This window comes from Mustela nivalis (assembly GCF_964662115.1).
Source record: "Mustela nivalis genome assembly, chromosome: 11".
In the NCBI taxonomy this organism is placed as follows: Eukaryota; Metazoa; Chordata; class Mammalia; order Carnivora; family Mustelidae; genus Mustela; species Mustela nivalis.
This window is the reverse complement of record NC_139030.1, coordinates 99750248-99764294: the sequence shown is the minus strand read 5'-3', so window position 1 is coordinate 99764294 and position 14047 is coordinate 99750248. Positions and strand designations below refer to the sequence as shown.

The 14047-nt window shown below is 35.9% G+C and overlaps 1 protein-coding gene across 13 annotated transcripts in view; it reads left to right on the top strand.

The window, feature by feature from the left end:
• NBEAL1 (neurobeachin like 1) overlaps positions 1-14047 on the top strand; it is a 206804-nt gene that overhangs the window by 149611 nt on the left and 43146 nt on the right. For all 13 annotated transcript variants that reach the window (XM_082688842.1, XM_082688836.1, XM_082688834.1 and 10 more), the window contains 5 exons: positions 72-167; positions 558-682; positions 2770-2910; positions 6545-6675; positions 9172-9281. In XM_082688842.1, coding sequence (XP_082544968.1) covers positions 72-167; positions 558-682; positions 2770-2910; positions 6545-6675; positions 9172-9281 — 603 coding nt within the window. The remainder of the gene's footprint in view (positions 1-71; positions 168-557; positions 683-2769; positions 2911-6544; positions 6676-9171; positions 9282-14047) is intronic.

The window sequence follows — 14047 nt, the reverse complement described above, 5'->3', positions numbered from 1 at the left end:
AGTACTATCGGTAATAGTTACTAACTTTTAAAAATTAAGTGAGTTCTGATTTTGCTTTTTGTACTATCTAGAAATGGGTGAACAGAGAGATATCAAATTTTGACTACCTCATTCAAATAAATACAATGGCAGGACGAACCTATAATGACCTTGCGCAGTATCCTGTGGTAAGTTTTATAGAAATCTCATAAATATGGGGTTACCTTTCAGTTTTATAATACACGAAAAATGTATGTGTATGATGATTATTTGTCATCTTTAAAAAAGAAACAAAAAACGGTTTCTGCCTTGTGTATATTTTCTACCTGCTATCTTCAAAACGTATATAAACATGTAGAGTATTTAAATAATAAAAGCTTTTTTTTTTTCTACTTCATTGAAAATATTCCAGTGGAATTATAGGAAATACTGCTTCTAGTTATGAAACTGAAGATGAATAAACATTTGAAACAGGGAAAAATATTTTTAAAGACTAACCCTTTTTGTCTTTAGATAAGCATTTGATATTACGTCTCTGGAAAGGAATGTCTAAATTGTAAATTGTGGCTCTTTTTTAGTTTCCCTGGATTTTACAAGATTATACTTCAGAAGAATTGGACCTTAATAACCCATCTGTATTTCGAGATCTTTCCAAACCAATTGGGGTAGTTAATGACAAAAATGCCAAAGCCATGCGAGAAAAGTAAGTGCATTTTTTCCTTTTTGAAAGATACCCATCACTTTTGATGGTATTTTCAATTTGCATTGATTTCTAATATGGCCAACCAAGTGTTACTTTTCTTAAATGCACAACTATTTTTGGTAATCAGTCTGATAATCCCTTCACTGTATCTTCTTGAAAATATATGATTATCCCTCAAGTATCTTACCTATATTCAGTTAATTTCACTTCTGTGACAATTTAAATTGATTTTGTTTAGAGTTCTTTTCACCTTTTATGTGTGCTGAAAGGTAATTTTTCTTCCCAGACATTTTAGCGTTATTAACCTCCTACTCAACATGAAAAAATACCTTTAATTTAATACAGTACTTTGGTAGATATAAAATTAATACTAACCTATGATTCACAAATAATGTGAATAAAGTATACCAAAATGTGTAGAAAATTGCTATCTTTTAATAAGGAAAGGAATTTTGATAATTCTGTATATTTATGATCTATCCTGTGAATGTCTTACAATGTTTTTCCTCAAAGCAAGCTGCTGACAGGTAAAAGAATAATCTAATTTTAATTTCCCTTTTTCTCCATGTGAAATTGTGGATGAATTGTTAAAGCTTTTAAAAATACTGTTCCAATTTTAATAGTGTATGTTTTTGCATACATGGCAATGACTTTGACTTGAAAGCTTTTTATTCTCCTGAATATTAATGATTTCTGTGTAAAAGGAAATTGGCCTCAACTCGATGAATTAATTACTGTTTTGGTTTGAAAAGTTTAGTGTTTATTTCCTCCAAAAAACTCTTTTTTTTTTTTTTTACAATGTAGAAATTTTTTTCTTTTCTTTCTTTTTTTTTTCTTTTGCAGATCAAGTTAAAGCTGAAAAAAAAAATTTTTTTAATTTATTTATTTACTGGGGCACCTGGGTGGCTCAGTGGGTTAAGCTGCTGCCTTTGGCTCAGGTCATGATCTCAGGGTCCTGGGATCGAGCCCCACATCAGACTCTCTGCTCAGCAGGGAGCCTGCTTTCTCCTCTCTCTCTGCCTGCCTCTCTGCCTGCTTGTCATCTCTCTCTGTCAAATAAGTAAATAAAATCTTAAAAAAAAATTTTTATTTATTTACTTATTTGACAGAGATCACAAGTAGGCAGAGGCAGGCAGAGAGAGAGGCAGGCTCCCCACTGAGCAGAGAGCCCGATGCGGGGCTTGATTCGAGGATCATGACCTGAGCTGAAGGCAGAGGCTTTAACCCACTGAGCCACCCAGGCGCCCCCAAAAACTCTTCTTATTCAGATTTTGTACCCACTAATTCAGATGTCAATATTCAAACCACCACTCAAAACAATTACATATTGGTAGTGCTTATAGAATTAACTATATATATATCCTTTCCTTTTTATCTACTTTAGGTCTTCCTATCCATCATCTTCCTTCCTAGACAACCTTCTTTTTCCTTTAATTAATAGACATTCATTTCCACAATTCTTGACTGATCCTCCATATTTTCTTCCATTATCTTGTCCACAAAAGGATGTCTCATTATCACATTGCTTATGGTAGCAGAAAAATCAATTAATCCTTTATATCCAAAACTAAAGAAATGGTTAAATTGTCATACATTCGTATATGTTACTGTTATAAATACCAGGTGCTGTTAAAAAGTAGACTATTCAGTCATTTGGAAAGACAAATAGAAAACTGCTAAATGAAAAAATAGGTGGTGAACAATATATTATGTATAGCACTTTTACATTGAAATACATTTGTGTACTAACTTATACATTAAGGGTGACAGATTTTCATCAAAATGTTAATGTTAATTATCTTTGTGCTTGATTTTAAGTTTCTCCTTTTTTGGTACTCTGTATTTTCTAATTTATCTACAGTGAATATGTATTATTGCATAATATGAAACACAGTATTACTGTTTCTAGTGATAAAGTATTAATGAATAGTTTTTTTCATTTATTAATTGGTATGATGATATGAATATGTAAATAATGAATATTAATAAGGACTTCTTAAAAACTATGTTTTTAGCAATGCACTACAACCTTATGTCCTAATTTAATATTACTATTATGGTTATAAAAGTTTAGTTTCTCTTTTTAGATATGAAAATTTTGAGGATCCCATGGGAACTATTGATAAATTTCATTATGGTACTCACTATTCAAATTCTGCTGGGGTTATGCACTATCTTATTCGTACAGAACCATTCACCACCCTCCACATCCAGCTTCAGAGTGGAAGGTATGTTTTGGGTAAATAAGCTATTTTCTTAAGACTACATGTTAGCATTGAAAACTCCTTTGTGTCATGTAACCAGGCCTTATCAGTTTCAGTCTCCTCTATTAGATTTTATTTCATTTAATAGCCTCTAAATAAAAACAGCCAAACTAGTTTGAGAATAAGTCACTCCAACTGACTTACACAAATGACCTTTAAGGAGAATTCCTTTTTACGGCTATCTAGCTCTGTAGTTTTGTGATTCTTACTGGTTTTAGGTACCTGCCAGAGACTGAGAGTTTGAACTGATTTAGACCTAGATCCATGACATCTGCCAGAGATTTAAACCTAACCAATGCCTATGTGGTCCTCTTTAAAATATTATTAAAGAATAAAAATGAGGAGGAATGAGGGGCTCTTACATAACGCACACAGGTCTATGATTCCATTGTATTATCATATTACCTCTCAGAATTATAATATATTATGTTCACACTTTCCTGATAATCTTATGAATCCTCGGTTTTCCAATGTATCCTCTCTATAGCTTCCTACTTACTTACATTTTATCTCTGTATTGCCTTATTCTTTAACATTACTATTTCACCTTTCCTGTGCACCCAGTCGAGCACTGTAAACATTGCCTATTCTGTTCTCCGTGCATATAGTTTCTATCTCTCAAAATTAACCTTACTCCTATCTTTAGTGCAATAAGCCTTGGCTTTCAAGAAGAGACTCTGTCCCTGTGATCACATTAACCATCTCCAAATGTTACATACACATGATAGCAGGTAGTTTTCTCCCCATTAAGGTATAATTGGGTCTTTTCAGCTTTTAATGATTTTAACAATTAGTGATTTTATAGTTTTTTTTTTTTTTAAAGATTTTTTATTTATTTATTTGACAGAGAGAAATCACAAGTAGATGGAGAGGCAGGCAGAGAGAGAGAGAGAGAGGGAAGCAGGCTCCCTGCTGAGCAGAGAGCCCGATGCGGGACTCGATCCCAGGACCCTGAGATCATGACCTGAGCCGAAGGCAGCGGCTTAACCCACTGAGCCACCCAGGCGCCCCCAATTAGTGATTTTACTACAAGGCTTCAGAAATAGACTCTCTGCTTCAAAAGACTCCATCAAGAATGGAAGAGGACAACCCATTCAGGGGAGGAAAATATTTGTAGGTTGTAAATCTGTTGAGGGACTTGAAGTCTACAATACAATAACCTTTACAGTGCAATGATAGATAACCCAATTAAAAACTGAACAAAGGATCTGAATGGACATTTCTCCAAAGAAGAATACAAATGTCCAAGAAACATATGAAAAGATGCTGAATATCCTTAGTCATCAGAAAAATTCAAATCAAAACCAAATTGAGATAACCTTTTTACACCTCCAAGGATGGCTATAATAAAAAAGACAGGTAATACTAGTGTTGATGAGCATGGTGAGAAGCTAGAACCCTTATGTACTGCCTGTGGAAATGAAAAATGCTGTAGCCTCTGTCTGTGGAAAACAGTTTGGCAGTTCTTCAAAGTTCTTCAAAGGGTTAAACATAAAATTATCCTGACCTAGTAATTCCATTCTTAGCTATTTTCAAATAATTGAAAACATATGTTCACACAAAAACTTATATACAGGTGTACATAGCAGCATTATTTGTAATAGCCAAAAAGTAAAAACAGCCCGAAGGTTGTTTGTCTGTCGTGATAAAGGAATAAATAAAATGTGGTATATCCATACAATGGAATATTACTTGGCCATGAGTAGATAAAAGGAATGAAAGATACATGTTGTAACATGAATGATCCTCGAAAACAGTATGCTAAATGTAATAAGCCAGACATAAAAAGCCACATGCTGGGATGCCTGGGTGGCTCAGTTGGTTAAGCAGCTGCCTTCGGCTCAGGTCATGATCCCAGCGTCCTGGGATCGAGTCCCACATTGGGCTCCTTGCTTGGCGGGGAGCCTGCTTCTCCCTCTGCCTCTGCCTGCCATTCTGTCTGCCTGTGCTTGCTCTCGCTTCTCTCTCTATGACAAATAAATAAAATAAAAATCTTAAAAAAAAAAAAAAGCCACATGCTGTATGATTTACATGCAGTGTCCCATAGAGACAGAAAGTAGATTTGCAGTTGCCAGAGTTGAGGTAGGGTGGATAGAGAGTAACTGCTAATAGATACAAGGTTTCTTTAGGAGTGATGGAAATGTTCAAAATTAATTGTGGTGATTGTTGCACAACTCATGAATATATTGAAAACCATTGAATTGTGAATTGTATGTGAATTATATCTCAGTAAAGCAGTTCTCCCAAACAAAAAATTCTGCCATTAAAACTATATCTCCTTGAATTAGGATACAATTAGACTTTATTGATGACCCAATCATTGACCGTAATTAAATTCAGAATTCTGCTAATTTCAGCTCCACCTCAAACCAAGATTGGTAGGTATTACTAAATAAATCCAGGAAAACAATATGAAAGGAGATTAAACGGGCGTTTATGCTTTTTGTGAATAGAAAATATGTAAAAACAGTATAATAAAATCATAGCATGACTACTTGAGCTTCTTTCAACTACCATAGGCCTGTGATGGAACTTAAAAATAAAATCTGATAATAGTATATGCAAATAAAATATAAAAATATTTTTAAATATAAAATTTTTATATATAAGTATATATATTTAGTATATCATATATTTATATATTAATATTTAATATATATTATAAAAAGAGCCCTTTCCCTAACTCACCCTCTGGTTTTTAGAAGAGTTTGTATAGAGGATTAAATCAGCAGCTCTCCTATGCATCTGTTAACCATGTATATTAATCATGATATTTAAATTCTGTGAATCTAAAATATCCAAATAATATTTATTCACTCTCAGTAATGAATTTTACTCAGCAAAAATTAGGCCTTTCTTTAAAAGTCTCTTAGGTTTACATTTAATTACTTAAAAATTTTCTCCAGTGTGATTTGGTTTTCAGCTCTTCTAACTAAAATGATACTAGTGATTAACATTAAAGTGAGGGGTGCCTGGTTGGCTCCATCATTTGAGTGTCTGCCTTCCGCTTGGGTCATGTTCCCAGGTCCTGGGATTGAGCCCCGCATGGGGTTCCCTGCTCAGCTGGGAGCCTGCTTCTTCCTCTCCCTCTGCCCTCACTGTCCCCTATTGCCACTCACTCCACTCTCACACTCTCTCTCTCTCAAATAAATAAATAAAAACTTCAAAAAAAAGTTGTATTTAGTTCCTAGCAACAAAATATGAAAGATTATCATATGAATGTATCATATTATCTTAAGTACGAAAAACAAATTGTATTTTTATTTAATTTAATTTAAAAGATTTTATTTATTTGACAGAGAGAGGGGCAGCACAAACGGGGAGTAGGAGAGGGAGCAGTAGGCTCCCCGCTGAATAGGGAACCTGATGGGGGGCCCGATCCCCCTGGGATCATGACCTGAGCCAAAGGCAGACACTTAAACTGACTGAGCCACCTAAGTGCCTCCCAAATTGTGCTTTTAGACATTAAGAGAAAGGTGAATGAAAAAGAAGCTCTAACCATTAGGAGCCTGAAGGGAGTGTAAGGCTTGTTTCATGGCTATTGTTGCTCTCACAGAAGTTTACTCATTGTTCTCTGTCAATCTCCATCCACATGCAGGTTTGACTGTGCAGATCGACAGTTCCATTCCATCCCTGCAACCTGGCAGGCTCTCATGGACAATGCATATGATGTGAAGGAGCTTATTCCTGAATTCTTCTATTTCCCAGAGTTTTTGGAAAATCAAAATCGTAAGAAATGAGAGATTAAAAATTTTGACTCAATGGGTCCCAGTGAAGGATCCTGAAAAATACCTTTCAGGAAATTTTTGTGATATTCTGTAGATTACTTAAGGTTCATTCTGTCTGTTATTCATAGATAGGGTTTGACTGATGCCTGGATGTAGTCTTACTTTTCCAGGGAAGTGCTGTGGTGAACCAGGATAAAGAAGTCATATTTGAATTGGTGAGAGAATTTATCAGAGTATTGGGTTTTCTAGAACCCAATGCAAAAATGCAAAAATGGCCATATGCTATTTCAGCCATATAGCTAGCCACTTCGGCTAAAAGTGTTTGAGTTAGGGATGGGAAAGAAAATAAAAGTATGTGAGTTAGATAAGATGAGGATTTAAACCAGGGGTTTGCAGACTGTAGGTCATGGGTCAGATCCACAGGGTAGACTCATTTGTTTATAAATAAAATTTTGTTGGAACACAGCCAAGCCAGTTCATCTACAGGTAGATTGTGGCTGCTTTCATAGAATAACAGCTTATTTGAGTAGTTACAACAGAGACCATTGGGCTCACACAACAACAAATATTTATTCTTTGACACTTAATGGAAAAAGTTGGCTGACTCCTGGTTTAGAGCAGAAGAGAGGAGGCAAATTGAAATTAATGACAAGTTATAAGTTACTACAATATTTGAAAAATCATATTATGTTTTGAAGTAGAGCATTATGGAGCCAAAGACAGTCTTTAAAAATATCCAAATACTTCCTCTATGAAGGAATTTTAGATTTCCTTTTAAGCACAGTAAGAAAAGGAGAAGATTGTTACTACTGGGGTTCTTAAGGAAAATTACAGTTTCAAAGGACCATTACCAACTTCCTTTTCTTCCCCTAGTATGAAGTGTTAATGTTTGACCCTTTGCTTCTGCAGTAGAGTTGTTTGCCACACTAGGGAGAACATATCCAGGGCTTTGTGTCCTCTGATCATGCACTCTGGGACATGCTGTTGGAGGCGGGGCATCTGATTTCTCAGTGTAAGGTATTTAAAGTTGGTCCCTTGCAGAAAATCAAATCAATCTATCGATGGACTCTGATTCTAGAGTCTGAGCCAGAGGACTGGACCTGCCAAAACAGGATATCCGGGCTAGGAGGATGAGCAGATTAAATTTGGACACAGAAGTTAAGATACTCTTAGCTTGACAATTTCTGATGTTCACTAGAGCAAGTTGCTGTCTTGAACTACTGTCTTGCTGGCTTCCTTTTCTAATTGTATATTGCTTCTTTGTTCGAAATGAGTTGGGTGTGAGAAAGCAAAGAGCATTTCTTAGAATGTCAATAAATTTTAATATTAATTAGTAAAACAAATATTAGTAAAACTAACTCAAAATTGTGCAAGAAAATTTTAGTATTTTCCGCAGTGTAAACCCTAAGGTATGATAGTATCCAGGTAGCTTAACGACATCATCAAAGCCAAGTTCTTCCTGTATTTTCATTCTGCTGTTCCAAGTGTTTGGGCTTTGTCCTTGGCTAGTCCCTCTCATGGTTACAAATGACTGAAGCATTTCTAGTCTTCATAGGCAGATACAATAGTGTCTTAGAAGTGAATTGTTAATTCTTTTTGTCATTTCTTAAAAGTGAGAAATCCTTTCTTGTAACCTCTCCTTATTGTGCTTATACCAGTCAGCCTGCTACAGGCATAAAATAAGGCACAAGGATGGATACTTGAATAAAATCAAGGTTCTGTTACCAAATAAGGAGGGATGGCTAGCAGGTTGGCAACAATGTCTGTTACACAGTAGTTGGGTTAGCAAAGTCACAGGCCCTGTGCATCCTGTCATTTTATGACATTCAAACCTCTTTCCAGCTTTGGGACACACTGATATTTTAGGGTAGATTCTTTTATGAAGATCTTTTATGTGAACACTTGTCTCTTTCCATGCTATATAAACAAGAAAACCTCATCTTTGGGATAGTTTTGTCAAAGTACTATATTTTAACTATATGAGAAAATCTTTATGTCAGTATTACTTAGAAGAGGGCTATACAAATACATATTTTTTATTATGACAAATACAACACTTCCTTTGAGTGTATTTAAAGTATAAGTTACAGCAAAAAGCACTAAGGAGCTGTATTTTGTAAATTAACCATTACAGGGACTATATTAATTATTTTTAATGTCAGAATACTGAATATTGCATTTTTGTTTAGATTAAGGTTTTGGCCATATCTATAGTATACCCTGCTTCTCAACCAAAAATCAGTTGTTAATCTGATTTGCTTTATAATAACTAATTTAGAAGTATTTTATTTTCATTTACCTGTTTAATCAACTGGTAAAATACATTTCAATATGAAAAGAATTATTTTTACATGTTCAGTAAATTTAGATCAAGAAGGGAACTTGATTCTCACCTATTAGAGAAGAAGTCTCAGTTTTGCCAAGAATTGTATATCTGTTTTACTTGATTTATTTAAATCTAAAATTATTTGATGCATTTATCTTTTACTTGTCTTAGAATTTAACTTGGGCTGTCTGCAAGTTTCCAAAGAAGTAGTAAATGACGTCATTCTCCCCAAATGGGCTAAGTCAGCTGAAGATTTCATCTATAAACATAGGAAAGCTCTGGTAAGATTTTGTTGTTTAGTTATTAGGTTACTAAGATACTAAGATAGAGATGCATCTGTTCTCTAGAGAATAGATTAATGTATATCTAGCTGTTATTTTTTTAGATTAATTTGTCATCTGTTGTATACTATTGTGGAGAGTATAATATAATTTATTTTGAGGTTCTGAATCTTCTGATACAGTAAGAATACGGTATAGTCCTGTGGCTATATAGCAAAAAAAAAAAAAAAATATATATATATATATATATATATGTGTGTGTATGTGTGTTTATATATATTTAGTTCTATAAGATAACCACCTGTTGTATTTTAAGCTATTCCAGCCACCAAGCTGATGTCATTTGGTGTTTTGCATTTGTTTTAGATCTAACAAGGATGAGGGACTCCTAGGTGGCTCAGTTGGTTAAGTGTCCAACTTGGTTTCAGCTCAAGTCATGATCTTAGGGTCTTGGGAGCAAGCCCTTTGTTAAGCTGCATACTCAGTGTGGAGATCGCTTGAGATTCTCTCTCTTCCTCCTCTTTTCTCCTCCCCCAGCTTGTGCTTGTGCTCTCTTTCTCTCCTTCTCTCTCAAATAAATAAATAAAATCTTAAAAAAAAAAAAAAAAGGATGAGTACATTCTTGTTTTCTCTGAAGAATTTCAGTAAGTTTTTAATATGACTGCTAAATCCTCAATTCCACCTTTAAAAAAATGTTAGTTTTTAGCTGAATTTCTAGTTTGGGATTTAAAGAGTTGTGAGAGTTAAGCACTGGTATTATGTCATTTTGTAAATGATGCTTTTTTTCCCCCCCACAATAGTCCACTTAGTTCTCTGTCTAAACTGAAATGTCTCAGAGTCTGAAGCTAATTAGGCCAATACTTGGAAACATTCCATGTCATTAGTATATAGTATGTCAGTTTCATAAAAATCAGAATTAGATCATAATATTTGTAAGCAATAGCACTATGCATGAATAAGGAATTGGGAAAAAAATTAAGCAACTCAGAAAAAAATCTGTTACTTATTGGCTAGCCAGGACCTTCTCAGATGCATTCCTCTGTATCTATGATATGAAGTTGGGGTCTAGGATTTTAGGAAGATATGCTCCTTGTATTAATATATTAGAAGCCTCTGTTTCAGTTATATATTGCTGTGCAATAACCTATCCAAAATTTAGTGGCTTAAAATACAGTCATTTTATTATCTCTCACAGTTCTGTGAGTTAACTGGTCTCAACTGAAAAGTTCTCATCTAGCTTGAAAAGTTCTCATCTTGCAAGGTTCTCATGCCCTTGCAGTCATAGCAGCTGAGATGGAGTCATATGCATTGAGAGACACTGGGATGCTGGGCTTTTCTTCTTTCCCATGTAATCTCAGGATATCTCCTATTCATGTGGTCGCTCTAGCTAGGTAGGCAGACATGCACCTGTCTATGGCTCAGGAAGGAGTACAAAATTGGAAGCTTCCATGCTTTCTTAAGGCTTAAGGCTGTGAATGGTCACCGCACTTCTGTCACCTTGTCAGAGTCAGACAGTAATAGGATCAGTGCAGATTCAAGAGGAGGGAAGGTAATCTCCATCTCTTAATGGTGGGAGGGGAAAAAGAATTTGCAACCATCTTTAATCCCACACACAGTCTGCTCTCTGATTACAAATTATTTGCATTCCTTCTACATGCAAAATGTATGTACTTCCTCTCAAGATCCTCCCAAAATCTCATGTCAGCAACCTTTAAGTCAGGAATCTGCAAACTTCTTTTCTGTAGAGGACTAGATAGTAAATATTTTCGCTGGCTTTAAGGTCTGTGTTGAAATTCTGCCACTGCAATGCAAAAGAAAATGGATGTGGCTTTTTTGTACTACTCTACAAATCTGGAGCTAGTAAAATTTGGGCCACAAGCCGTAACTAGTTAACTGATCCCTGCATTAGGCATGAGGTCTGAAGTCCGGAATCTTGTTAGTAATCTAAATCAAATGGATGTGGGCATAAAACTATTCAGGTTTGTCTGTTCTTGCATCTGAAGACTGTAGAGTAAAGAGACAGGCTCTCTGTCCCTGCGTAACAACAGTGGTGTGACAAAGACAGAAGAACCATCATAGACATTCTCATTTAAAAGAGAAATTAGAAGGGGTGCCTGGCTAGCTCAGTCCCTAGAGCATGTGACTCTTGATCTATCCGCTTATGTGTTTGAGCCCCACATTGGGCGTAGAATTTAATTTAAAAAGGTGGAAGAGATTATGCTGAGTGAAATAAGTCAAGCAGAGAGAGTCAATTATCATATGGTTTCACTTATTTGTGGAGCATAACAAAAAGCATGGAGGACATGAGGAGTTAGAGAGGAGAAGGGAGTTGGGGTAAATTGGAAGGGGAGGTGAATCATGAGAGACTATGGACTCTGAAAAACAATCTGAGGGGTTTGAAGTGGCGGGGGGTGGGAGGTTGGGGTACCAGGTGGTGGGTATTATAGAGGGCACGGATTGCATGGAGCACTAGGTGCGGTGCAAAAATAATGATACTGTTATGCTGAAAATAAATAAATTTTAAAAAAATGGTGGACGAGAAAAACAAGAGATACCTAGCAGAAACTGGATTACAACAATTCAGAATTCCAGCAGGGACTTGTTTTCAGTTCCTTTATTAGGGCCCAGTCCTTTTCCCTCAGAGTGGTTCCCCATGGCTATTTTGTTTTACCCTTTGGCTCTTAGCTTCCTGCTTTGAGTCATTCTTTTACATTAAAAAAACATATATACTTTCTTTATTTTACATTTAAAAAAAAAATGTTTCCATGAGTATCTTTGTCAGCCCCTTACTTAACCACAGTAAATTGGAAGCCAAAGATCTCATCTTTTTTGAACAGTTTCTGCCTCTTTCAGTCTGAACTAATAACAGTATATTTTAAAATTTTACGGGTTTCAGGGCGCTTGGGTGGCTCAGTCAAAGCATCTGCCTTCATCTCAGGTCATGATCCCAAGGCCCTGGGATCAAGCCCCGCATTAGGCTCTATGCTCAGTAGAGAGCCTGCTTCTTCCTCTCCCTTTCCCTGAAACCACTTTGCCTTTGTGCTCTCTGTCTCTCTGTCAGGTAAATAAATAAAATCTTTAAAAAAGTAAAATAGAGACACCTGGATGGCTCAGTCAGTTGAGCTGCTGCCTTCAGCTTGGGCATGATCCTGGGGTCCTGGGATTGAATCCCACATCAGGCTCCCTGCTCTGTGGGGAGCCTGCTTCTCCCTCTTCCTCTGCCTGCCTCTCTCCCTGCTTGTGCTGTCTCTCTGTCAAATAAATAAATAAAACCTAAAAAAAAAAAAGACTTAAAAAAATAAAATTTTATAAATTTCTTATGCATCATCTTTATTGGATAATAACCATTTCACATTACTTTAGAAAACAGTGGGTCCAGTGGAAGGCTGCTGTGGGAAAATTAAGATTCTTAAGATGTTCTATTTTCTATTCTCACCAAAGTATAGGCAATAGGATCCAACAGTACATTAAAAAGATTGTTCACCACAACCAAGTGGGATTTATTCCTGGGCTACAAGGTTGGTTGAACATCAGCAGATCAATCAGTGTGATACATTAATAAAAGAAAGAACAAGAGCCATATGATAAATTCTCAGTAGATGCTGAAAAAGCATTTGATGAAGTACAGCATCCTTTTTTGATCAAAACTCTAAAGGGAATAGGTAGTAGGTATAGAGGATACATACCTCAATATCATAAAAGCCATGTATGAAAAACCCACAGCGAATATCATTCTCAATGAGGAAAAACTGAGAGCTTTTCTCAGAAAGTCTGTAACACAGCAGGGATGTCCACTATCACCACTGCTATTCAACATAGTACTAGAAATCCTAGCCTCAGCAGTCAGACAACAAAAAGAAATAAAAGGTATCCGAATCTGCAAAGAAGTCAAACTCTCACTCTTTGCAGATAATATGATACTTTATGTGGAAAACCCAAAGAATCCACCCTAAAACTGCTAGAACTCATACAGGAATTCAGTAATGTGTCAGGACATAAAATCAGTGCACAGAAGTCAGTTGCATTTCTATACACCAACAGCAAGACAGAAGAAAGAGAAATTAAGGAATCAATCAAACTTATTTGTTTATTTATTTTAAGATTATTTATTTATTTGACAGAGGAGGAAAGGTCACAGGTAAGCAGAGAGGCAGGCAGAGAGAGAGGGGGGAGCAGGTTCCCCACTGAGCAGAGAGCCCGATGTGGGGCTCGATCCCAGGACCATGAAATCGACCTGAGCTGAAGGCAGAGGCTTAACCCACTGGGCCACCCAGGTGCCCCTCAATCAAATTTATAATTGCACCCAAAACCATAAGATACCTGGGAATAAACCTAACCAAAGAGGCAAAAAATCTATACTAAGAAAACTATAAAGTACTCATGAAAGAAATTGTGAGGAAGACACAGAGAAATGGAAAAACACTCCATGCTCATGGATTGGAAGAACAAATATTTTAAAATGTCTGTGCCACCTAGAGCAATCTACATATTTAATGCAATCCCTATCAAAATACCATCAATTTTTTTAAAAGAAATGGAACAAAGAATCCTAAAATTTGTATGGAACCAGAAAAGACCCCAAATAAGCGAGAGGAATGTTGAAAAAGAAAGCCAAAGTTGGTGCCATCACAATTCCAGACTTCAAGCTCTATTACAAAGAGCTTGAATCATTAAGACAATATGGTACTGGCACAAAAACAGACACATAGATCAGTGGAACAGAATTAAGAGCCCAGAAATTGACCCTCAACTCTGTGGTCAACTAT